General features: G+C 50.0%; 1 protein-coding gene across 2 annotated transcripts in view; it reads left to right on the plus strand.

The window, feature by feature from the left end:
* Positions 1 to 26,704, plus strand: part of RXRA (retinoid X receptor alpha) — a 109,251-nt gene that overhangs the window by 77,054 nt on the left and 5,493 nt on the right. For both annotated transcript variants that reach the window (XM_069873672.1, XM_069873671.1), the window contains exons 3-8: positions 2,494 to 2,647; positions 3,171 to 3,350; positions 15,574 to 15,743; positions 20,053 to 20,182; positions 24,289 to 24,421; positions 25,538 to 25,629. In XM_069873672.1, coding sequence (XP_069729773.1) covers positions 2,494 to 2,647; positions 3,171 to 3,350; positions 15,574 to 15,743; positions 20,053 to 20,182; positions 24,289 to 24,421; positions 25,538 to 25,629 — 859 coding nt within the window. The remainder of the gene's footprint in view (positions 1 to 2,493; positions 2,648 to 3,170; positions 3,351 to 15,573; positions 15,744 to 20,052; positions 20,183 to 24,288; positions 24,422 to 25,537; positions 25,630 to 26,704) is intronic.

The following is a 26,704-nucleotide window of genomic DNA, read 5'->3' on the forward strand; positions in this document are numbered from 1 at the left end:
AAGGAGCCAGCATCTCTTGATTCCAGTGTGAGAGGATGCTCAGAGCACTCCTGGCGTCCTTCTTCCAGCACTTCCATGACCTCACACGGCTTCCAAACACAGCCCCAAAGTCAGGGCATGAGGCAGGGTGTCCTGCTGTGAGGTCCCAGCACCCAGGGAGCATCTGGGTCCTCTTGAGGAGGGGATGCTTGCACTGAGCTGAGCAGGGTTTGAGGTGTGTGGGGTGGGAGCTGACTGAACGCAGGGGTGGTTTACAGTGGTGAGCTAGGTCCCAGCTGAACTGGGAGGCTGAATCCATCAGCTCTGCTGCTTACTGGGGTTTAACACATATTTAAACTGTTTTACCTAAAGATTCTGGTAAAAGAGTAAAAAAAACAGTATTTTCAATAAGAGCTGAAAGGGAGGGACTTCACATGCGATTTGTTGAGCTGTGCTGGTGCAGCTGCCCCAGGCATCGCTGGCAGCAGCTTGGGCTGCCCAGGGGTGAGTGAGGAGAGATCAGAGGCGGGATTAGGCTTTTCCAGAGTCGCTCTTTGCCTTTGCACAATGCTCTTTGTAAGAAGACCAGACAAGGTTTGGATTGGTGTTTTTTGGGGGTTTTCTTTTTGACGGAAAGAGTAAAAAGCTCTACTTGCCAGAAGGGACGTGGTTCCATCCCCAGTGCAATGAACTGAACGGGGAAGGGAGAGGAGCCGAGGAGTCCCGGCATCACTGGAGAAGCAGAGCATCAGTTCCTCCCTTGTCTCTGCTGAGCCAGAGTTGTCCTGCCTGGAGCAGAAGTGCTGTGCCAAGGTGGGGAGCTCCTGCCTCCCCCTCTGCCTCCTCCCCGCATGCACATGCTGCTGGTTTTGCTCGGTGGCCGCCAGTGGAGAGCGGAAGGCACGGGGCAGGCGCCAGGGTGGTGTGGGAACCTAAGGTGCATGTGGCGCCTCCGCTGAGGATTTGAGCTGCGAGAGGAACCAATGACTTCCCCTACCCCAGCCTGGGGCTCACTCAGCTCTGACCAGGGCGTCCTGCTGATGTGGGACCCGCCACCCTCCTGGGCTGGCGCAGGGGCAGGGGGCAGGGCTCTCCCCATCCTCCTCTGCACATCATCGCCCAGGGGGCTGCTTGGATAGACTCTGTGGGCTGCTGGAGCTGGGAGAACTGGTGGCAAAAGGCCAGCTGATGGTCTCTGCCCTCGTTTCCATGTGGCAGCAGGTCGTGATGCAGCACCGCACGAGCCACAGCCACCAGCTGCACCTGGGAAACGGCTCCGTTTTCCAGAAAGCTGCTGGAGCCACTGACCCTGAAGCTGTTGGAGCAATGTGGCACTGGCAGCTCCTGCTCACAGGGGAGCATAGACAGAGGCTCTGTGCGTGGGGACCCACAGATCCCAAAGAGAGATGTTCCTGTCTGGGCACCCACTCATCCCTGCCTTCTCTGTCCTATCACAGCATAACTGAGCAGCAGCCAAAGCCCAGGCGTGTTTCCCTCAGCAGCGCTGGCTCCTGGCTGCCTTTGATTCATCAGCTGGCACGGGCAGGGCGGGAGAGGGAGGCAGATCCATCACATTTCTCCAGGGTGGGTTTACTTTGCTCTGTTCTGCGGTTATTAGTCATCTGCCTGCCAAATATTCCCCACCAGCCTGGAGACTGTAAAGCTAGAGGAACGGCTGCGCTCCTCTAATTGACAGATCACAAGCCCTGGGACTTCCCTGAATTAATTTGTGAGGAGTGCAATTGCTGAGCGTCTCTATTAGCAAGAGAAACACAACAAACCAAAGCACAAATCCTGCGTATCCAACCTGGATTTAGAAGTTGGCAGGGAGGGAGATTCTGTGACAGTCCCTGGCAGGATGGTCCCCAGGACAGCCGCAGCGCTCCTGGCTAGTGCTGCATCCCAAGCTGACCCAGCCTGGCTCTCCTGCCCACCTCCAGACCTCCTTGAAGCTGCCCTGGGCTGTGGTCAGCTTGTCTCCCTTATCAAGACGGGGCGATCCTACATCTCCATGCCTCGTTTTCTCTCTGTGCACAGGGTATAACAGCCCTGAACTGCTGCACGGGGCGATGTGGGAATCAACCCAAGAATCCTTCACTCAGTACCAGCACAACAGGGTCATGTCAGCATCCAGCTTCCACCCAGTTCTCTGCTTTCTTTGCCAGCTGTCAGGGACTAAGCTCACTGGGGTGGGAAGGAGAAGCATGTGGAAGGCTGGAAGTTGCAGAGAAGTGTCCCACCCAAGTCAGCAGTGAGACCTGGTGCATCCAGCTAAGAGCCACCCTGGCTTTTATGAGCACTTGTACCTTTGGTCTCTGGATTCCTGTGCCCAAATCCTCCTCTTGGTTCAGCTTTCTGGATAGGTTGGTGCTTCAAGTGCAACTTGTCCCCATCGGAGGCTTGTCCCTGCCTGGCCCTCCTGCCCCATGCCCAAGGACAAGGGCAAACCCTGCTGTATTGCTGGCTCAGCCCCCCACCCTGTCTCCCTGCTGAGCACTGTGCTTGTCTCAACAGCTCAACTCACCAATGAACCACCCCGTCAGCAGCTCAGAAGATATTAAGCCACCCCTGGGGCTCAATGGAGTCCTCAAAGTGCCAGCACATCCCTCAGGAACGATGGCCTCCTTCACCAAGCACATATGTGCCATCTGCGGGGACAGATCTTCAGGTAAGGTTGTTGTCTGCCCCTGGAGGGGCTCACAGCAGCATGTTCAAGCTTTGCTCACTTGTGGGTGACCTGTGAGAGACTGGCAAGGGTTTACATGGCCCCTGAAGTCCCTGCAGCACACCAGGCACAGGCGAAAAGTCTCAGTCAGTAGAGGAACCTGTCTGTGCCCTCAGAGGAGGGGATGAAAACTCCCTTATTGACCAGCCTCCCCCAGCCCAGCTGGTCTAAGGCAGGCTCTGACCTGAGCCAGGGCACCCTGGGTCTCTGCTTAGCCTTGATGGTATATCCTGAGCCCTGAGCAGCACAGCCCATCTGAAGAAAGGATATACCATCAAGGCTTTATGGAAGTCAAGTCCATTGTTCTTTAGTTCCTGCTCACAGCTCCAAGAAACCTCAGTTTCCCTTAGACACGGCTGGGAGTGTCTCTGAGAAGAGCTGGTGGTCTTTGTGGGGTGGGAGAGCAAAGAGGGGAGCTGGAAGATACTCTTGGATTCTTTTAACCTGAGTTGCATCCTCCCTGCAGGTAAACATTATGGGGTTTACAGCTGTGAGGGCTGCAAAGGCTTCTTCAAGCGCACGGTGCGGAAAGACCTCACGTACACCTGCCGCGACAACAAGGACTGCTTGATCGACAAGCGCCAACGCAACCGCTGCCAGTACTGCCGCTATCAGAAGTGTCTCGCGATGGGGATGAAGAGAGAAGGTAAGGCAGGGAGAGCCTGGCCTGAGCACCTGTGGGTGCTGTAGGTACCTTTCCGTCATTAAGAGGCTCCAGCAAGCTCCTGCCTGTTGGTGATGTGGCAGCACCGTGTGCGCCAGAGTCAGCATGAGCTTTACCAAGGGCTGCTTGCCCTGAGGCACCAAGGATGCAGGGCTTTGATTTGCTTTTGTGCCACAGTTTCATGGCTTCTGAAACAGTGGTAAGTCCTAGAGTGGTACTTGGATGATGGAAAGGTGCATATCAGTAAATGAGCCGGTGCCCAGAGGCACTAAGCACGGTACTGGGGAACAGGGGGCAGTGAAAGCAGAGTGCCTTCATGAGGTTATTTGCTGCCCTGGAACTTGCACTCCTGGTTTTCCACCGATGTGTTGGGAGCAGTGATGGCAAATACTCCAAGCTCTTCCCTTTCCCTGCAGAACCCTCTCAAAAAGCTGTTGGGGCCGAGTGCATTTCGGGTGACAGATGCTGCCACCTGGCATGGCCCTTCTCTCTCCATGCAACACAGGATGTCGCGTCCTGGAGAACTGGCACTGAGTAGGGAACATTGGCAAGATAAAGATCAAGTTTAATCTGCTGGTTACTAATCATCCTGCTGTCAGGGAGGTGAGAGGCTCTTGCATGTGTCCAGGCTGCTGTTTGTAGTGCACAACTCGCTTGGGATGAGCAGGGGAACTTAGTGAAACAGCCTCTGTCTCATCAGAGTCCTCAGCATCGGCTGCTCTCACTCAGTTGCATTCCCCAGCAGTAGCAATACTGGAATTTTTTTCACACTAGGAGGAAAAAATGAAATTCAGTCTCGTAAAAAGATATCCCTCCCTTTCCTGGAATTTAAATTTAGGATCTAAAACTCCCTGGCACTGCCTCTTTTAAATGCTCTTTTTAAATGCTGACTGCGTCTGTTTTAAACTGCTGGCAGAACAGGCTTTTACCAGACGTGATGTGAAAATGACCCCATGGTGCTGCTCGGTTCTCTGCTGCCTTCTCCCCTTACACCTTCAGAGCTACCCTTGCCTCCCTGACCGGCTGATAAATGCATCCTTTTGCCGAGCTGTGGCGAGCAGCGCTCCAGCCTGGGTCTCTTTGAAGAGCACTTAGTCTTGTCTGGAGCATTGATTAAATAGGGCAGTGCTGGAGCTGCGCCAAGTGCTGAGTAGACCCCCGTACGCTCAATTTATGGGGTTATCTAAGGACCCACGGTGTGCAGAGTCTTTAAATGTCAAAGCTGTCTCTGTTTGAGGTGTAGAGGGATTGCAGGGAGGTGAGGGCACCCAGGGGACCTCCGTGGCCCTGCAGAGCTTAACCCTTTGGGGCTTGGAAGTGAAGCTTTCTGGCCCAAGTGAGGATGGGTTGCACAAGAGGCAGCAGCTCTGCCAGGCATGGCTGTAGGCATAAACCTCGCTGGAGAAAGCATGTGATTGGAGGCATGTAAGAGGTGATAACACGTTGCTTTTGATAGAAACACAATGCACAGCTGGAACCTCCAAGGAATATCGCCGTGCAGAGGTTGGGGTGCTCATGGCACGCTGCCCATCCTCACCTAAACAATACATGTTTGATAGAGGATTTTGGTGGAATCACCGTGGAGCAGTTGCACGGTCTGCCAGCTCCTTATGTTCTATCCTTTCCTTCTGTCTTTCTTGTCTTGTTTGCGTCATTTCCACCTTGGTGGCAAAGTGAAAAGCTCTAACCTTAAATGGGGAGGTGGTTGCATTCAGAAGATGCCTGTGAAGATGGGTGGCACGATGCAGGTGTGGTGCTGTGCGTGGGCTGGTGTTGCCCTGGCTGCTTTTGTGGATGAGCGGAGCCATGGAGCGTGCTGGGTCCTGTGGGAGATGTGTGGCAGGAGGAGGAATTAGAGGGAAGGGAACATACTCTAACTCAGTATTCTGCCCTGACATCCTGTGATCGGGTACCTGCCTCACATCTGTCGTTAACGGTGATTGCACGGGCAGCACCACTAAAATTATAGGTCCATTAATTAATTTCTAAATAGCGGTGGAATTCCCCGGGGAGTGCGGATAGTGTGAGGACTCTATTAATTCATCTTGATTAACATTATCACAATGAATACCAAATGAATTCATAACGATCAGTCAATTATTTAAAAGTGTGACAGATGGGATCTTCGTAACTCTGGAAGTGCACTCAGGCGGTGCTGGCTGATCTTGTGATGCTGGCGTTGCGCAAGGACAGCTTCAGAAGATCAGAAAGCCGGTGCATTGGCACTCAACAGATGTTTGGGATATAATCCTTATGTAGGAAAAGCTGGAATAACTCCCTTGATCCCCAAATAAAGCTCTCTCGTGTTATAAACCTAAAAATTCAGTGTCTTGTGGCAGGTTTGGAGATGTCCTGGTTTTGTCCTACAGCTGAATGTGAGGAGTTGGATCTCGCTAAGCTTTGATTTTGAACAGCTCTCGAGTTTCATGTGTGATATGCACTCAGTTTGTCACAAAAAGGTCTCCTTCCCATTGTATCCATCCCAGCTCATTGCTGCTGCCCATTCACTTTGCCAGCTAGGAGCCTTGTCCTGGTCCTGCTGCCTCCACACCTCCTCTGTTTAGGGGGAGTTTTGAGCTAAGTCCTGCATTGCTCATTGCTTTTGGCTAAATACTGACTAAAACCGTAGCTGGCTTTTCTCCTGTAGTGTAAACAGTTGCATCTTTAGGTAGCAGAGTCAGGGTAAAAGGCCTAATTTCCCTGAAAAATGTCTTGCTCTGGAGACCTAATTTATAGCTACGTAAAGGCAGAGCAGATTCCTGCTGGGGAATCTCTCCTGTAGCCAAAAGGTGTTTGTATGTCATGGAAGGACAGTTAAACCCTCTAAACTAAGTACAATAGTTCTGGTGAGAGAATACCTGCTAAAGACAGGTATTCATACCCCAAAACCTATGCCAGAAGGGTAAAAGGAAGAGGCACTCTTATGTAGCTAAGAAGTTGTCTTAAAGGAGTAAAGGCTCCAGGACCTGATGGAGCTCTGGAAGGGTTTGATCCTGACAGCTGGAGAACCTCCAGGTGAACGTACAAAGAGGGATGGAGACCTGGAGGGATGGATCTTGAGGGTGTGCTCCAGGAAGGAGCCTGGTCAAGGCAGTTCACCCATGGAGGAGAAAGGCTGGAGTGACTGCAGGGAACAGCTGAAGGGGTTGCTTCAGGGCCACGAGGCTTTGCTATTGCAATCAGGTCTCGAGCATCTCAGGTTAAAGAGGTGAAAACCTTCAGAAGTGGAAGATTCCTTCTGCTGTGTGCATCGCTTCTCACAGCTCCCTGTTAAAAGCATTTAAAGACAGATCCTAATGGAGTGTTTGTGGAGTGTTTGTGGTGAATGAGCCTTATAGGCTCTGAGGTATTGCAGCTATAATAAATAAGCAACTGGGAGCATTTTTCCCTGATGAATTACTGCTGGCTGTGTGAGGCTTTGGTTTTTCTACTCCATCTCCCGCTAAGTACCGGATAGTCAACAAAATTAAGATTACCATCAGGGATCTTGACTGATGCGGGGAACATTGTTGTGGGGGTGGCTGTTTGCATCCAGCAGCATAACTCTCTCTGCTTGATCTGTTACTCGTTAGGGTCTAAGGTGTCTGCGTATCAGCAGCCTTTTACTTTAAAGGGAAAACGTGGAAACTGCCTCTGAGTTAGAGAGGCAGAGGTCTTGTGAAGAGGTGGGAGTAAACACTGAGGGTCTTGGGATAAAGGCATCTTGCAGGCAATGCCTTTAGCTGGGGTCAACTTCAGAGGTGAAGGGAGTCATCGCAGACTACAAACTCCATGGCCTCGCGTTGCAGTGCGTCGCTATCTCATGTAGCGAGGTCCCAGCCCCACCATTGTTGGCAACGCCACTGGATCGCACAGCGAGCAGGAAATACCAGCGAGGAGCCCTTTCTCATGCTCCTGCTGGCCGCCCTTGGACGGCTCGCAGGGAGCAGACGTTGGGAACTGGCGCGCTGCCTCCGGACTTGAGCGGCTCCTCACGTGAGGCAGATCGTCTCTGTTGGACCTTCTGGGCTGCCCAGTTTGTTAACTGGGGGCTGCCGCTTGCCGAGCTGAAGCCTGCAGCCTGAACACGCTGCAGAGCAGTAACAGCGGCATTTGGTGCTGACTGGGTGAAATGAATGTTGATGTGTCTCTGACGGGAAGCTCGTTAGCCCATCTGGAGACTAGAAAGCTGTCCTTCCGCCGTGACTGTGGCTCAGGCCACCTACCTGACCCCTAAGATTGTTCCTAAACCCAAGTGCAGATACTGTAACAGTGGTGGCTTGGGATGGCGTGGCTGCAGCTTGCCTCTGTCATCTGCTGTGACGTGATCCAGGGTTGTGCTCCGAGGATCCAGGATATATTCTGTCCAGTTGCATGTCCAGGACTTCATTAAACTTCACAGCTTGTGATAATTCTTCCTCTTCCCCTGTGTTTGTGGGTTGGTTTCCCCTCTCCAGTTTGCATGGCTGCAGAGCTGAGGGATGTAACCTGGGAGGAGGGGTCTGACTTACAGCATCTCAGAGTGACTCTAATCCGCAGCTCAGAGACCTCCACATGTCTCTGGGGAGCTGCGCAGATTAATGGCCTGGTCCAGAGGGACTGAAGTTCCCCTGTTTTAACCCAGAGTGACTTGGAGCTCAGGTCCTGCACCAACACTTCAGCAGCTGGGCTCTGCCTGATCCCCCTGCCATGGCTGTGTGCATCATCCCTGCCCCTTGCAGCCACAGCCATCCCAGCTCCTGAAGCGTCTCCCAGCACCAACAGGAGCGAGAGGAGTCTGGGGAGAAAGAGCAGGAATTCAGGTCTCCAACACGCTGTCCAAGTGAATGGAGAAGCAGGCAAGTGGCCATACCCCAGTGAAGGGGCAGAGTTCAAGAGCACAGTTATTTTCAGTGATAATTTTGGAATGGAAAAATGTCTTTCAGCGTAATGAGCTTGTTTCTTATCTCCTTTTAAAGTGCTGCTCTTTAAACCAGCTGGTTAAATGATGCTGGGTTTATTTTTTTTTTTTTAAGGATACTCTTAGGTTGAGAAAAAGGGTTTGGTTTCTGATTTTCTTTCATTGCTTTAGCGATGTTGCTGTCTGCTTATACTTTGCAGTGTCCACCTTCTGAGAATGAGGTGGGCTAGCTGTTCTTGCTTTTGTTTTCCAGAGCCATTCATTCCCCATGTGGATTGACTGCATGCAAAGGTTTCAATCCACTTTTTAACACTCCATTGCACTGAAGTTATGTTTTTTTAACATGACAGCAGGATTTTGCCTATCTTAAAAATGCAATATTGAATTGAAGTGTTGGAGAAAACACTTGTGTGTCAGCTTTTGAGATTGTTTGCAGTCATAAAAAGCTGCAACTTGGGAGAAAAGGAGGCACAGGAAAGCAAAGCAGAAGAAACACTGAATTAGTGCCTCAGCTATATCATGGCATTTTTTATATAAACAGGTAACTCAGGCATAAGCGCTTCAAAATGCTGATGATACACAGCTAAGATGTAGCTTCATAAAAAAGTGGAGAGCCTAATAAATTCCACCGCCAGTGAAACGGAAACCCCCAATATCCCGCCAGCACTTCAGAAATAAAACAGCCATCCACTTGTCGGCTGGAAGGAGACTAAGCAGGTTTGGGTCTTGGAGGCCACCCAAGCCTGTGGGCTCTCCAGGAGGAGGGTGGTTTGCCCTGGTGATGCTGGGGCACATCCTCAAAATGCATCCAGGTTGGAATGGTGTGGAAAGCATCATCATCCCTATTTGGCGTGTGGATCCCTGCCTCTGCTGGGAAATGGCAAAGGAGCGAAGAGGATGAAGGCAGGAGAGGATCAGAGTGTGCTAAGAATGGGAGAGACAAGGCCAAAAAGTGCATCTGCTGTTCGCCCTCAGCATTTGCACTGCCTGAGAAATGGGCTGAGCGGTCGTGCCTGACTCCTGTGGTGCCGGGTGACTCCACACGCTGGATCTGTCCCCAGAGAAAACCCCATTCAGTTCATTTTTGGTAGGAGTGAATTATTCTTCCCCCTCCTCCCCCTTGAAAAGAAACAAACGCCAGCCAGTCATCCATGCTATTGTTCCTAGAAGGATGGATTTTCATCTCAGAAACAAGCGCTCATCTGTATGAACGCAGGGTAAGTGGTAATTAGGAGCCGCTGTAGCCTCCAGCTCTCTGCGAGCTAACAAACACGCCTGCGATGCTCCTACCAATGCTCTCAAAGGCCTCTGCCTGGGTGGAAAACCCTGTCCCCTTTGTGCCTCTTCCTTCCCTCGTTAACATTCCTCTGGCACACAAGCGTGGTGCCCATGGAGGGTGACCATGCCACGGCACGGGGAGCCCAGCCGCAAGCGCTCGCCTTGCATCTATGACCAGACTTTAAAAGCAGAGCATGCACTTGGTGTCTTTCTTTTGCTTAAAATCCAATTAGTCTGCAGATCAGAGCATCAGGTTTCTTTCCGCGAACCCAAGGCTTAAAAAGGAAAGACGACTTTAGCCTGAGGATTGGAATTCAGGAGTATTCACTTCGCAATGTTCTTCATGAGGTGATGAAGCAGCAGATGCTGTGGTGGTTTCTCAGCAGTGTTCTCCAAGTACTCTGCAGAACCTCAGTGAGCAGCTTGTTCTTATCCAGCACCTGGCAAATTCATAACTCCACTTCAATCACCCACACTGTTTGGTTTGGGCACCTGAGCTAGGTTGGATGCTTAGTTTGCAGTGGACTCAAACCCACTTATGTACCAGTTAGACGCTGCACCGCAAGTAAAGGCAAAGCATCCAGCGTGGATGTGCACACCAGCAGATGATGGATCTGGTATTTTTGCATATCAGCCCCAGACCTGGGTGGCCGAGCCTTATCTGCAATCCACAGGCTGTGACAATTTGGTTCTTAGACAGAGAGAGGTCACTGAGAAGTGGTCTTGACACATGGGGCTCCGTATCTTCCCGTACCATGGCCTAGGGATGTACAGATAGGCTGGAGAAGCTCGAGATGAAAAATGACAGCAACCAGCCTTAGGCAAGTACAGGTCAAGTCAAGCAGAATGACAACAGAGTCTCTTCATCAGGTGCCATGGAAAACACAGGCTTCTGTCCTTGGCTGGGCTGAGACATAGCTGGAGGAGGTGGGGCTGCCTCTCGGAGCTCTTTGACTACAGCATCTTTTTTTCTTCTCAAGTGGATTGCAAGGTTTAAATGCTTCCCTTGTGTTAAGAAAGTCAGACTAGAAAACCTCTCAACCATAAGAGTCTCCTTGAAGAAAAACAAAAGCATTGACACAGCCATCAACACAGAGGAGAGTGCGGGGAAGCTCATCTCTGGAAACAAGGCGCAGTGTTCAGGGCTGGTGCAACGACAGCTTGGGGCTGCTTTGCCTCTCAGGAGATTGTTTTCTGGGCTGCAGCAAGCAGTGTGTCTTTCTCTCCTCCTGCATTTAAAATGAGTAAACCCCTACTGCTGATCAAATGCTGTGCTACCCTCAGGACCAAAAAAATTGGCATCATTGGGAATAGTGTGATCCTAAGGGTAGATCTCTGATCCTAAGAGTGGATCTCATCTAACACCTGCAGCCTGCGAGGTGAGGTGGAAGGATGAGGACACAGACTCCTCTCGATGGCTTACCACATAAATCTGAGACAAGCCCTATCATTTGTCCAGGTGACCCCATCTGCCGAAGCAGTAATTGAATGTGATGGGAGATGGGAGGGTCACACTGGTCTTGCAGAGCCCTTGCCAGCCCTTCCCTCCTCCTGGCGAGCAGCAACTCAGCCCCCAGCAGTGGGAACACGTTCTACAGCCCTTCACCTCATTATCACCATCTTATTGCAGTAAGAGCAGGAGAGCCCAGCCGAGGTTTGGAAAGGTCCTTGTAGGTCATGCTGTCAAGTGCCTTGTTATCACAGGCACTCAGTAGTGTGTAATCCTCTTCCTAAGGTCCTCTAGAACAGAAGCTGGATGTCTTGTTACCCACCCAGCTGACAGAAGGGTGCGGTGCAGAGCAGGGCATCAGTGATGAGCAAGAGAAGGGAGCCAGCAGCAGAACCAACTCCCCTGAATTGCCACGCTGTGTCCTGTCCTTGCTAATCCTGTGAAGCATGACGTACGAGATAGGAAGGAGAAGCATCTTGTGGCCTCACTAGTGCTGGGAATATTTATTGTTTCTTAAATGTGCGTTGACTGTACCACAAGGGAGAATTTGGGTTGGAGGAGCCAGTTGCAGAACTCCTCTGTTTTTTGTCGTTAGCCTGTGAGTTTACAACTTGCATCAAAGGAAGAGGAAAATCCACCAGAAGCAACCAGAACCAAATGATATAATGATCCTTGTTTTTAAATTTTACTGTGTTACAGGGATGGAGCACCATCCATCCCGGCCCACAAGACATCTGGGAAGCCGAGAACAACAAGGTATTCCCATTTCAATATTACCAGACCAGCTGCTGTGCAGCTACCATGCTTATATTTCTCTTCTTAAAAACATAAATAAAAAACAAAGCTGCAAAGAAACCCAGATCTCAAACTAAACCCATTTAAAAAATGTGGTTTTGTCATCCCCACCTTGGTTTATTGACTAATATCTAGCGGGAGTGGGGAGTGGACTCTAGAGATAAGGTCCTAGGTCTTTATGGTGAGGGGTCTTCTGCCTGCTCCTTGCACTTGGGATGTTCTCTCAGTTCCACTGAGCTTCTGAAGCACAGGATGTAAGGATGACTGCATCTGCAGGCAAGTTCAACTCATGGAACCCACGGTGTACGAGAGTCTTGAATACCAACTGCAGATCCCTGCGCCTTTCAGGACAATGTGTTGGGCTTGCCCCCCTGGAGCTGTATGATGCTTCAGGGTGAATCTGAAACTAGGAAAGTGGAGACACTACATTTGAAACGAATTCAACTTCTGGATCCTGAAGAAGGGCTTTGGGAGTGCCCCACCTGCAAGAACAAGGTGACAGTAAAATCCCATCGGAGGAGTGTTGATGTGTGCACTGGCGATACCCCAGGGCCAGGCCCAGAGCTGTTGGAGGAGCAAACCTGTTGCTCACATGAAGAACGAAGCTGTTCCCACTTCATTACTTGAGCTGCCCATAGGGAGAGAAAATAGCATCTACAACTGAGTCAACATCTAGAGCAGGAGCTGCCTTGGAGGGTTGTGTGGGTGCTCTACATTGTTTCTAAGTGAGGACCAGGTTGGGTTCTGCAAGCAAGCAGCAGCTGGACTTAATGTAGTGATGCCACCTTGTCCTGTAGATGCTCACCTCGGTGAAGACCTGTGCATGAAGCAGTTTCTTAATGGGCAGGGAGGGTAATGGTGTCTCTGAGCTCAGCAGTGGGAAACTGGCACTGCCTTCCAACAGCCCAGAGAGCCAGGGATAGGGGATGGATGGATGGATGGATGGATGGATGGATGGATGGAGGTCATCCAACCTGCATCGGGGATCGCAAAGCGATGCCAGACTTGTCCTGGCTTTGGAGGTGACTGGCTGTTCTTGGAAAAACGGGGCCAGCAAAGCAGGTAACTCTCTCCCTGGCAACGGTTTGGTTTATCTTTGGCCCTGACATACACCGTCTGCTCTGTCTGGTGTGTCATTGCTGCTGGCAGCCAGCTGGGCAGGGGCTAAGCAGGCTGGACTGAGTTAGCTTTTTGCTGACTGTCTCCGCAGCGAGCAGCAGCACCGACTTTCTGGTGTAGCAGCTCAAAGCATAGATCAATAGAAAGAACTGCTTAAATATATAATCTCTTTCCATCTATCTCTTCCGTCTATCATTTTTATCGACTAGATTCAGCCTAATCACTAGCAAGTGCTGTCATGATGACCTGTTAGATTCACTCTCCTATAACCCTTCAGGTGTATCTGATTCTGCACCTTCAAGAATGCGACGGGTGGGTTTGATGAGGTTGAGATTTGTGGATTCCATGCTTTAAGTACCCACTGTCTCCCCAGATCTCTGCAATGCTTTCCCACAAATCCCAATGTCCAGATAAGTCACTGGTGGCTGAGCAAGAAGATGTGTTTTTCAGATTAAGACCCCTTCCCAGTGGAGCATCCCAGCCATGGAGGCTATCCTTGTGTGGTTGATGTCAGAGCGAGGAATGATCCTTTACACCTTTATCCTTGAGACCTGCTGCGACTGTGCATCAGGTCTTTGGCATTTAAGACATTTTATAGAATCCTGTTTGTTGGGAGTTTGCGTTTCTCTGAGGCTTTTCTGTTATTTACTAGGTGTTTTATCTCTCCTAATGTGCCCAAAGGAGTTTGGGTGCATCTGTGCTGTTGAAGAAGGGTTGGCATTAAGCAAAAAGTCTTTAAGCAAAAAGCCTTTTGATGACTGAGAATGCACGAGCAGGGGCAGGCGGTGGTGGTGGTGTAGAAATTTAAGCAGGATTTTATGTTGGCCTGAAAAAGCAAAGAGAAGAATCCGTGCCAGACAAGAGCCAGATGGACAAAAGCCGCGACACAAGTCTGAGCTCTGACAGCCGCAGCCTACCTGGCTCTGGAGCTGCTACAGCTCATAAACTTAAGAGCAGTTTGCAAAAAAAAAAAATTAAAAAGTGCTTCTTGCTTTTTGCGTAACAGCTTTCACATAGAAGCAGGCTGAACACTCCTGACTGCGGCTGCTGCAGGAGGGGAGGGCGAGCAGTGGAAACCAGCCCCGGGCTTTAGCGTCCTGGTGTGGAGCTGGGTTAAAGGGATCAGTGCCCATGTAGGACTCTTGTAGCATGTCTTAATTTCCTGTTTGTTAAGAAAGAAGTTTTATATTCTAGGTTTTATTTTTGCACTTGATGTGGTGCTGGTCCCACTGATTGCCTGAAAAGCCTTATTGTGTTACAGACAGCTCTGATTTCCCTGGAACACCACCTGTGCCCCTGCTGCTTTCTCTTAACATCACATAACCAGCTTCAAATTCAGCAGAGAGGTAAAGCGTTAGGATAATTGTTAATAAATAGCAGACCTTTTACATTATTGAATGCCTTGTTCAGTCCTCAACAAAGCACTGGGTAAGTTAAGGGAGTTCTTTCTCATGAGCAGTGATGGAAACTCACGTTGCTTGGGCTGTTCTTGACTAGTCTGGACTGAAGTGTGGGAAACAAGGGTGTGTGGAAAAGCGTGTAATTTGGGGTCTGTAACATGGTGATTGAAAGAGTTACTGATGTAACTGTCCATGTAAAGCTACTTTCCAGGTTTAGGGAAAGCATGCGTGCTGGTTTCAAAGAGGGATCATTAATAATGATGTTACTAGCATCTAATGAGTGTTTTTCATCTATGTACTGCTCAGACATTAACTCATCAGCATGTGCCATGCTTCTGGCTAGATTAGTCCTGCCGCACAGGATTTGGGACAGGTCTCTCCTGCCTGGTTAGAAATTGCCTGGAGACAAAGATAGGATGATGGTTTACATAGAGTGCCTGCCAGCGGGTCCCTGCTCCCAGCTGCCATCCCCCGCTAGGGCCATCCTGCCACGGAGCCTCGTGGCAGTCACTGGCATCACTGCTGCCCAGGGAGGGGGTTGAGTCACCTTCCCTGGAGGGGTTTAAGGGACGGGTGGACGAGGTGCTAAGGGACATGGTTTAGTGTTTGATAGGAATGGTTGGACTCGATGATCCGATGGGTCTTTTCCAGCCTGGTGATTCTATGATTCTATGCTGGACCAGGGAACTAGATGCATGATTTCCATGGAAATTCAGCACTGATGGGCTCAGAAGATGGTTGAACACCAAACTTAGGCATTAAACTGACCAGTTTCTCTTTTCTTAGGATTCCGTTATGCTATCGCTTTACCTCCTTGTTACCCATCCATTTCCCTCTCCCATGGTGACTTGCCCTGGAGCTTCCTGTGTGTTTCATCATGTGTCTTTAACCTTTTTGCTTCCAGGACTTCTCCTTCTACAGACAGGGGAGTTTCCCAGCAGAGGCCAGGTCTGAGAGGGAGCCTTGCTCTCTGTGCTGCCGCAGGAGTGCACTCAGAGCAGCTCTCCCAGGCCAGGGCTGCTCAGCAGCTTCTCCCAAGCTCGCATCCCCATCCCCTTGTGCTGTCCAAGCCCGAGACCCACACCAGTGGAAGGGTCAGGTGGGAGAACAAGGCATGAGATTTGTGTGTGTGTGTGCTCCTACAGGTCACAAGGACCGAGGATGCTTTAGGTTTTCATGGCTCAATAATGCTTATAGCTCCGTGGAGCTTTGGGATCCCAGCTCAGCCTGTGACACCGCAGCCAGGAACCCTAGGCTGACCATCCTTTCTCTGTCCACTTCCAGCTGTCCAGGAGGAGAGGCAGCGAGGGAAGGATCGCAACGAGAATGAAGTGGAGTCAACAAGTAGCGCCAATGAGGATATGCCTGTGGAAAAGATCTTGGAAGCTGAACTCGCAGTGGAGCCAAAGACAGAGACGTACATTGAAGCAAATATGGGCTTGACACCGAGCTCGGTAAGGCTCCTCTCCCTCAGCCACAACCCTTCTGCCCCTCTGGAGCCACCAGTGTTGGTACTTTAGCCTCGCTAACCCAGGGGAGCAGGAACATAGGTTGAAATGTCCCTCTGCATTCACTATGGCTCTGTGCTAGGTGTCAGTGAGGCTGAGGTGGTGAAATGCAGCTATTTCTAGGAAGCGTGAGGACTCTGCAGTATTTCTTTTCTGCTACAATAATACTTTATCGCTTTCTTTATATGAGGCTTTGAGGATTGAACTGGGAATACCTCATCTAGCAGGGCTTGACAGGAGATTTCAGAATCAGGTCAGACCTTGTAGGAGTTAAGTCTTGACTGCCTCTATGGGATGCTCTGTTTGGCTTTTACCTACAGGGACACCTGAGGGCTGGCTTGCTAGGTGAGGCTTTTCAGTGCATAACACTGCCTGCTAAGGACAGGATCAAATCCTCAGTGAAACAGTCCAGAAGCAGATCCAGAGTGATTTTACTCACCTGCGTTTGAGAGCCCAGTTGCAACCTGCAAGCAGCGATGCTCTCCGTTTGGAGGGTCCTATGGAGCTGCATGAGGCTTTTCTGGAGGAGGCAGCTCAGCCGTGGTTAGGTGAAGCTCTGAGGGCTATCAGAATTAAAAATACTTCAGGGGAGTTGTAGCCAGCATTGTGCTGACTTGAAAACAAACCCCAGAGAGCGAGCTGAAATAAATGGCTTCATCTGGCACTGCATCTCCTCAGCCTCTTGTAGCAAATTGAACGCTGGTTCCTGCATAATTCAACACGCATTACTGTGAACAAGGATGTGTGTTGCATCTAAATAGAAGCAGGAGGCTTGTTGAAATGCCCTATTATTGTCAAGCGGCTTCTGTCGATGAGGTGACATTTGTAGCAGGTTTAGCAGATGTATGAGATCAGCAGCTTGCAGTGATGAGGCCACCAGATGAGGCAAGGGAAGACGGAGAAGCTCCCCTCCTCCAAGCCATCCCCAGAGAGCCCATGTGACGGGAAGGCAGACAGATTCAGTCCCCAGCAGTCACAGGGTGAAGCACAAGCTGTTTCCTATTAGCCTGGTGTGTTGGGTCCTTTAATTTATGTCCCTGCACCTTACATCATCTGCATTGAACATTGCCAGCGAGCTGAGCGCTTGCGAGGACGTTTCTACCAGGCTGGGATGGAGCTGGCAGGATGCTGAGAGTTAACACCCTCCTCTCCCAGATGCCTGACTGTCACCTGGTGCCATGGTCCCACTTTAGAGAGTGGAGATCTCAGTCTGGTTGTGGGAGGTCCCTCTGCTTTGCCTAGCTGGCACTGATTTCTTCTACTTAGGACTCAGCTGTGGGGCTTCTGCACAGTCCTTGGAGCTGGTAAAAGAGGAAGGCAGAGGGGCTGCCAGCTTGCGAGCTTTTCCAGCAGCCATGGTATCTAAACAGGTTGTTCTTGGAGTGTGTTGCTCCAAGTACATGACCAGGGAGGGGGCCTGTGGCTCTGTCCTGACACCTTGGTTGAAACCGGAGAGGGTGGGGTGCATTCATGGTTTGAAGCCCTTGACAGGGGAAAGAGGAGTACAGTGGGGTGTGATCCTTGTGGGTCGCACAGACAGGATGGAGAAGGATGCTGAGCCAAGCAGAAAGCAGCTAAGACAGGGGAATCTGCCCCTGCAAATCTGCTCGCCTGCCTTGGGTGGTGGGAGAGTGCCAAGACTAGTGTTTTGATGACCAGGGCTAAAACAATCGCTTGAAGTAATTGCACCCATGAGCCCCCGATAACAGCTCTTCTGCTGCTGCAAATAGCTGCTAATTGGAATGGTTGTCTGGCTTCTGACCATGGCAAAGGGGATGAACCCTTTGGGAGGTTCCCACAAGCTGTAAATAAGCATGGCTTTAGGATTCCTTGATAATGTGTGTCCCAGGAAGCCTTCAGACCCAATGTGATCCTTGTTCCTTGGGAACTGGGGTCTGGCCGTACTCCCTCAGCAGGTACCTGTCTCCAGACAGTATGATGAGGTGTGAGGATGAGTTGCCTCTGCCCTGTGTCCCTGGCAGCTGTGAGGCTGGGCTCCTGCAGTGTAAGCACCACCTTGGATGGCTCCTGGCCACTGAAAGGCAAAGCCTGTAACTGAGAGGTCTTATCCCCATTAGCTCTTAATTGGCCTTTGAGCAGCTGGTTTCAAGTCACCGTTTTCTGGAAGATGCCTCCAAGCTCTGGTTTTCCAGAAGGATCAGGTGCCTGCGTGTCCTTTCATTCTGTCACACTCCGGCACCGTGCCCTTGCTATTTACTGCAGGAGGGGATTTGCTTACCATGCACACCAAGAGTTTCTAGCACTGTTTTGCAGATCCCTTCCTGGAGACAGACAGGGTCTTTTTGGCCTGCAGGGATGATACTTTTAACTGCCTCTCAAGCTATGGTGATTAAGTTCTGCCAGGAAGCATCGTGGTGGTTCCAGGAACTGCCGTCTGAGGTGTAATTAAAGGCTGGGCCCCTCGCTGGGGCTTCGTACAAAGCACCGAGGGCTGGGTACAACTTGTACTGCCTGCAGACCAGCAGGGCTGCAGCCTGGGCTGGGAGACCTGGAGCCCAGCTGCATCAGAACAAGTCCCAGAGATGGTGAGGACCTGCCCGGAAGCAACCCCTGATAAGAGCTTTGGCAAAATCATCTAACTTTTCTAAAATACCCCTCTCATGGGGCTCCGCAGGCACTTGTTTCTTCGTGGGTCAGGTTCTGCTGGAGCATGGGGTATCCCATATGTCACGTCCCACTCTGGGGCATGCAGAGCTCCATCCTCATCCTGCACTGTGGAAGCTCATGCACCTGGGTTCTCCTCTTGGCTGCTCCAACCCAAACTGGGATGACTTGAAGCTGGTGATGTTCCTTTAGCCAGGGCCAAGAGTGTCCCTCTCACCCTTCCTGCAAGTGCCTCTGAATGGCAATGTTCTCTCTGTTTCCAACGAGACGCTTAACCCTGCAGAGCAACTCCTTACACCAAGTTTAGTGTTTTCCTGTTGTCTAGAGGAAATCCCATCTTTTCTCCCTCTCCCAGGGAAAACCCCAGTCCCTGCTCACATCTCCTTCCCCAGGAAAGAGCCTCAGCTCCCTCAGAGCAAGACTTCCCCGCCCTTGCACCCTTCAGGGAGCTGCTGAAGGTGGGAGAAACAAGGAGGGGAAAATCCTTGTAATGATGCTCCCTGTTCCTCAGCTGCGCTGCTGAACGCCAGCCCGTTCCCATCCATCTCTGCATGCAACAGGTGAAAATACTTCGAAGGCGGGTGCCCCTCCGCTTGCCAGGTGCTGGTTATTTTAAGCCTGGAGAATGGGAGACTTTGGCCACTGAGGTACAGAGATTGGGTTTGCTGCCAGGGGACAGGGGAGGGGACTAGGCAGGGGTCTGGGACGCAGCTGTAGGGTAGGAGCGAGGATTAGGAGTGTGGTCCTGGTCTGTCCTGCCTGGGAGGGGGCTTTGCTGTAGCACAGTTGGCTCGTGATGAGGAATGGCCTTGTGCTGCTGAAAGCAAGACTTGCAGAAGGGAAAGGTTTTGCTGGTGGCCGTGTCTGCTTTGTCTCTGAACTCACACTCCTTCCCCCTGCAATCCGGGGGTGAAGTAAACACTTCTCTGATTTGGAAACTTCTCTTTTAAGGACATGGAAGAAAAATAATCATACAATCAAAGCTGCTAGATATCAGCAGCGATTACGGTGGGATATGTGGAGGGGCTCATACGTCCCTGTCCAGTGAGGTAAACCCTGTATACCACTTGTGCTAGCGAGGTCTGTTTTAGCTGGGATTAGACAGTCTCTTCCAGTTCCTAATCACAAGCCCACTTGAACCGTTAGCAGTTCTTTTAAACAGGGATTTGGTGTGTTTGGGCTGACTGTCCTCCTTGAGGGCAGATGTATTTTATTACTGGATAATATTTCAAAGGAAAGGGTTTCTCTCTTACTTTTTTTTCCTGTAATGCCCGCTCTGGTGCTGGTTCATTGAGCAGGGAGATGCTAGCATAGGGAACATGTACTGCACAGGTGCAGGAGCCTGCCTTTCCCTTGGCTGGAGCTGGTTTAGTTCATCTATGTGATGGATATTGGGTCTCAACACTCCTGATTCCTGTTTTGGAGCTTGCTAAAACCTGCTTAAATTCACGTGATGGAGAAGCCAGGTCACCTCCTTTCCAGGTGATTGGTATTATCCACTGCTGGGCTGCTCCCAGCTTTGGAGACCTTTGCAGCAGGGAGGCAACAAGACCCTTCAGCTGCCTCTCCAGCCTCTCCTCTTCTCCTTGCTCTGCCTTCTCCCAGCCTTTCAATCTCCTTTTCTTGGCAGCCCAATGACCCGGTGACGAACATATGCCAGGCAGCAGACAAACAGCTCTTCACCCTGGTGGAGTGGGCCAAGAGGATCCCCCACTTCTCCGAGCTGCCCCTGGATGACCAGGTCATCTTACTCAGAGCAGGTGAGTGGGAACCTACAGCATGGGGCCATAGGGGTGCTGCACCTCACCGGTGGCAGGTGTCACACGTGGATTTAGATCTCATCAACTTGAGAGCTGTTAACCGATTCTGAGTAATAGCCTCTGATAATTCAGTTGCTAAATAGGATTTAAAAGAGCTCCAAGGAACGTGTTGCTGAATGTGATCCAAAATGTTGCACCAGCTGCCAATCAGCTGAAAAGAAGGTCTGGCTTCATCTCTGATGAACAAGGTGCTCAGAGATGTGTGCTGGGTGATTTAAACCAAAGGAGCCACTCACTGCCTTCCTCCTTAACTGAGACTTGAAAGACCAAGTGAGCTTGGGACTCCCATGAAATTTCCTCAAACTAAAATGTTTGATCATAATTAAAACCAGAAAGGGGAGAAAAATAGATCAACCTCCTCCTCCCACCCACCAAGATGAAAATAAAATTCTCTGGACTTACTTTAAATTTCCTTGTGCGGCAGGGGGTCTGCGAGAATGGAGGCTTTGGGGGGTGAAAAGCAATTAGGTGTAAGAAGGGTCTTCTCCTGTTGAGTGAATTCAAGCCCTTACTGTTGGCAGGTTATGCACAAAGACCAGGAAGGGCAAGAAATCAAGAGCAGGGCTCGTCAAGGTTTGTGTTTTAGGCATGAAGCTTTTTGCATAGCTTCGGTCATCAGACAAGTGATTAAAAAGGCTTTGGCTTGATGCAGTGGAGAATTTTGCTCTCTTAAGCAAAGAGGAAGGCAGGTTGTCAGTGGGACAGATGAAGTGGCTCCCAGCAAGTGACAAAACCCATGTGAAGAGTGAGACTGGGAAGGGACGCGAGACCTTGATGGATGGAGGTGGCACCCAGCTCTCTGCTTGGCAATGAGAGAAACCACCCTCAGCTACTCAAAGTAGTCAAAGGGATTTGCAGAATTGTAGAATCATAGAATTGTTTGGATTGTAAGGGACCACAAAGGTCATCCAATCCCCCTGCAGTGTGGAAAGGGAATCCGAAAGGGAATGGTGGAGTCGTCTGATGGGGAGCAGAGGTGCAGATTTTTGTAGTCACATTTCATGTAGTGGTTACAGCAGCAGCCTGGGATGGGGAGTTTGAGGATTTAATTCTTGCTGCAGATGTAGTCAGGTCCCATGCCCTCCTTGGATGGCTCCTGCTAGCCCTTTGGTGAAGGTGTTCCTCTGATTTTTCTGTAGGTGTGAGTATTGCCAGGGTTGGCTCACAAGAAGCTATTTTTCAGGAGGGTCTCTAGAACCTCTTGTGAGAGTGAATGAGCAGTGGATGCATCTCTATAGAAATCTTTGAGGGCTTTCTGCAAATATCAGGGAAGAAGTGAATTCAGACAAAAAGCTGCCTTTTTCATTTGTGAAATGGAAACAAAACCCCCAACAACAGTGCAAGGTTTTCCTTTCTCTTTAGAAGGCAGCTAACACAAGCTGAACTGGAGACTTTCTGACCTAATGTTCTCTCCTTTGTGCTGGTGCTTATAACCACTTCCACGTTGGCATCCTGGAGGAGCCACTCCACCAGGCCAGGAGGAGAGGGACCTGCAGACCCCACTGCATCTCAGATTTCGTGGTGGCTCTAACCCTGTGGCCTTGAGGTGGGCCGAGCTCCTATGGGCTCCCTGCACCAAGCGTCTCCATCAAGGCCTTAGATAACCTCCTCCAAGTCTTTTAACCAGTGGCTCCATCTATTATTGATTGAGGAGAGTGGCCTGCTGAGAACAGCTGCCCATGAAATATTTAAGTATTAAAATTTAGCTAAGAGCGTCAGTCAGGTTCAGTCATGCATCTTCGAAGGCAAAATTAAGTGGAGCATGCATCTGTGGAGGAGCAGTGCTGGATGCAGTAGCTTTCCTCTAATCCTGAATCGTTTAAATATCTCCCCTCTTTGAGCTTCTTGGAGAAGGAAACCCGAGTTTGTAAGCCTGTTTTCCCTGGGTTTTCTTGTTTCCAAGCTTGCTATGGCTGAGACAGCAGTAGCCTGATTTCTCTGCACTGAGGCCAGCCTGGCAAAGGATGCTGAGCGCTACATCTCTGCAGCTGCAGTTCATTTTATTGGGCTGCTGGGAAAACTTGGTTGTAAGATGAGTTAACACGATGGTCACTGTGCTGCCAGGTGCCTTCCCTACACCAGAGCAGCCAAAGCATCCCTGGAGGATGCATCCACCTAGTTTGAGGAGAAAGGAGTCATAAGAGTCAAGAAATCAGCTCTGCTTCTTCAGAGCATGAGCTGGAATGCAAGACACTCTGGGTAGTCTTGTTTGCTCTCTAACTCAGTTTTACTGCCTGTGGTTGTACCTAATTTTTCCTGATTGCCTGTATCTTGTCAGCTGTTTGGGGATGCTCTGGTGATAGCACCAGGTAGAAAGAGGTGCCCCATTTCAGCTGAAACATCCCAGCTCTAAACAGGAATAATTCAGCTGAAGGATCCTGATTAATCCAGCGCTCCTTAGCAGGAAGAAGCTCAGCAGTGATGTTGGTGGCACCCCGCTGCCTCACCACTTTTACGTATTCTTGGCAAGCTGGAGGCTGGATTCAGAGCTGTTGGGTGTGTGGAGCCACAGCAGAGGGATGTTGAGTCAGGACCAAGATTCAGGGCAGAGTTGTGAAAGCTGGTGCCATGGAGGGATGTTGTGAGCCAGCTTTGGTTTCTGTTGGTTGGGGCTGTGTGTGATGGCTGGTGAGACGCACCCACAGCACCTTTCTGTGGGTCTTGCTCTGGGAGATCCTCTTCAGCCATGGAGCATGGTTCCTGAAGGCTTCTGGTGCTTTCCTGTGTCTTCTCCTCCATCCTCCTTGGGTTTCACAGTGTTGCAATCCCTCTGCAAGTGCCAGGCCTCGCCCAGTACATAGCCAAATAAATGTTCCCGTGATTGGGGTGGAAACATCCTGTGGCCACTTAGGAAAGAGTGAACTTTATTCCTTGTCAACATTTCTTACGGCACAACCCTTCTGTGCAACAGTAGGTAAATACAGCACATGTGGACCTTGTATTTATTGGACCTTGTGAGAAAAGACCCGTTTCTGTGGCAGGAGAGGAGGTGAAGGATGTTGTTGCATTGCTTTTCCAGCCTGGGAAATAAAATAGAATCAAATATCCTGATGTTTCTGGGCTCTGACAAGCAGCCCTGTGTTCTGGGCACCAGAACATTTTCAGGCCAGGTAAATCAGCCACACGATGAGAAGAAGGGTTGCAGAAGACCCATCTTGTCTCATTGAAGATGCCTCTCCTGGTTCAAAGTCACCAGAATTTTCACCCTTCAAATTGCACAGCATTTCTTCTTGTTATGGGTTTGGTTTGTGCGTTCTTCAACTTAGCTGCTAGCAGATTTAAGAGTTTGAAGACGTGTTAATTTAGCAAAGGGAGGTGGAAGACAGACAGGGATGTCCTGTCATCCTTCCCCATTTGTAACTAGCTCAAACTCCTCCCGTGCTGTCCAGGCTCAGAGGATGTATTTTCCTGTCTCCTGAAGTAGCATGTCCAGTAACTAATAAGACCAAAGCTGATTTCCAAGCTGTTAGTGGAGTATTCTTGGATGTGGAACATCCCCAAGAGAGGAGGAGCCTTCCAGTAGTTCCTACAGCAGAAACAACAAACCTGGGAGCAAGGGTCTTCATGATCTGGATTATGCAGCTGAATAATGGTCAATGAACTATTGTGCCTCATTATGTCCTGAAGATGAGCCCAATTAGCTGATATAAAGCGTTAATATGTCTTTAACCGCTCAGAGACACGAGGATAAGGTCAGACAGGGAAGCACAGGGCTCCACACCCACTGTAGGCTTACAGCAAGAGGAGCAGTGCAGAGAGCTGTTTGCTCTGGTGCCTGCAAGGTTTATAGAGGAAACTGCTTCCCTTATTAGCGTTATATTTTTAGTGCATTTGTTCCTTAACATTTTTTTTCCTTCCCTGACATCCAAGAAAGGGTTGGCTCCCCCTCTCCCTTCCCATACCCAGCCACGTTACTCTAGCAAAAGCAGATCTGGAGCGGTTTCCTCCTCTCTTTTTATTACCTGGGAGGTGATGTTGCAGATTCCAAAATCCACTGAGGACCCCATGGTTGTAAACTGCAGCCTTGGTTGTTTTCTCCTCCCTAGGGTGGAATGAACTCCTAATCGCCTCCTTCTCCCACCGTTCCATCGCCGTGAAAGATGGGATCCTCTTAGCCACTGGGCTCCACGTGCACCGGAACAGCGCGCACAGTGCTGGCGTCGGGGCCATCTTCGACAGGTGGGATGGATGGTGGGGAACACATCTCAGACCACCTTGCCTGGACATCCTCTTCTCTGTCTCTGCACTGGTCTCCCTCCATTCCCTATGTTGGAGTCTGCCTGAGGGGTTGGATGGAGATTCATTGGCACATGGGCTCATGGTCAGAGGGGTCTGTGCTGAGCCATGTCCATCCCATGGTGTGCGTGGAAATGTCATGGTCCTTCCTGCAGGCGATGATGTTAAATCCCTCCTCTTAAACCTGCAGAAACCAACAGCCTGAAATATTCAGGGAAAGGGCTGCCCAGTGCAAATCAAAGCCTCTTTCATGGGGTCCAGATGCTTTCTAATGTTAGGAGGCCACTTCTTTGTTTCTTTTCATCTTTAATTGGACCAAGACATGATTTTATTTTCACAATACAAAAGCACCGAAAATACCCAGCAGGTTCCACACGCGTATCCTGAGGGCTCTTTAATCTCATTCTTTGGGAAAGTGTTTTAAATCAAGAATTCCAGAGTGTTTGACCCACAGTGTGGCTCCAGATGCCACTTAAATGGTGGCTGAATTCTCTGCCTGAGAGTCATCCTGAGGTGACTTAGTTGAAACCAAATCACTTTTGTTTCTTTGCTTTGCAAGGAAATTGTTCTTTGGACCTGGGTGACATCATTTGTTTCCTATGAGGTCATAAGTGCAAGATCACGACTTCACAGTAGGATCTAACACGAAAAAATGGGCAATGAGTGGAAAATATTTCAAAACCGACACCTGCAGTAAGAGCAAAGGGAGTAATAAAAATTACCGGCAGCGGAAATTGCTTTTAGATACCTGTTGAATGTTTTTATTATTATTTTTATTTTTTTATTTTTAGGCAACTTTCTCAGGTGCCAAAGCCTCTCAGAAAATGTATGAAGCCAATTTTTATGGTCCCTGTTGGATCTCACAGGAACTATTGATGTTCCTAACGAGCTATTTTTGATACAGGAGGAAAATGAGGGTATATCCTCAGCTGGTATAAGCAACCACTATCCCATGACTTCATTAACCATGCACTGGAGAACCTCACTCTGGGTCTGACACCTGGGTGTTTTTTCAATTCTTTTTAATGCTGATGCCTGTGATTTCTGTGTCCTTTGCAGAGTACTGACAGAACTCGTGTCAAAAATGCGAGACATGCAGATGGACAAGACAGAGCTAGGCTGCCTGCGAGCTATTGTCCTCTTCAACCCTGGTACATGCCGTTACCTTCTCTCCAGTCCCCTCTTGACTGATGCTCTGTCCTGTTGGCTCCTTTTCTTACCTATAAAGCTCCATTGCAAATAACTGAGGGCACCCATCTCCTGAGGACAGGCAAGAAGGAAGAGAGGCAAGACTGAAAGTCAAATTAAGTGCTGCACGTGTGTCTCACACCTTACAAGCGTGGCCTTTGCAGGTCAGGAATGGATCTGGATCCATGCCCAGGGTTGTTCTCCAGGCCTCCCTTTCCAAGGGGTGTTTTCCCCTTCGTAGAGGCGGCATGGTTTCTTGGTCCAACGTATTCTTAGTACAGGGCCAGCCTTGGCCAAGACTCAGCTGCAGTTGTCTGAGGAGTTAGGAAATGCTGCTTTTGGAGCTGACTCCTGCTGATGGGCTGAGTTTTCTGCAGAGCTTGAGGGGCTTTGGCTTGATCAATGTATCCAGTCTTCCTGTTTTCAGTGTTTCAGCTGACTCTGTAGCAAAGAAAGATCTGGTGCTTGAGGGATTTGTCCCTGAATAGGAGCAAAAACGGATCTAGATATCCTTTAAGACAAATGTATGAATTATAGCAAAGTTAGAACATGGACATTACTGTCCTTTGTTTCCCTAACTAACCATCCAAAGGCATTTGTTAATTGTGTTTCTGGAAGAGCCCTCTGCAGACCTGGAGAGGGTGAGAGGCATGAAGCATGCTCATAAAATACACGAGAACTTTATTCTTTGCCCACAGCTTACTTAGTTTTAAAGACTCCAGGAGGCTTTAATGCTGTTCCCTTTTCCCTCTTGGTCTCAGCTTCTCAAAGGAAGAAGAAAGTTCAGTGTTGGGGGTTGTCTCTGGTGTTGCAGAGAGCAAAGCTTTGCTGCAGCAGGAGAGGAACGGCCAGCCTGCAGATGCCCATACAGCTCTGTTGGGGGGTTCTGCGTATTTTAGAGTGAGTCAGTCAAGAGCAAAAGCAGATGGCAGATGAGGATGGGCCTCCACATCTACAGCCACCCCTTTTCCTCCCTGCCCTTGCAAGAGTGTGATTTGTGCCCAAGCACAGCTCTTGCTCTGGCCTTTCCCACCGAAA

Source organism: Phaenicophaeus curvirostris, chromosome 20 (assembly GCF_032191515.1).
Source record: "Phaenicophaeus curvirostris isolate KB17595 chromosome 20, BPBGC_Pcur_1.0, whole genome shotgun sequence".
Classification (NCBI taxonomy): Eukaryota; Metazoa; Chordata; class Aves; order Cuculiformes; family Cuculidae; genus Phaenicophaeus; species Phaenicophaeus curvirostris.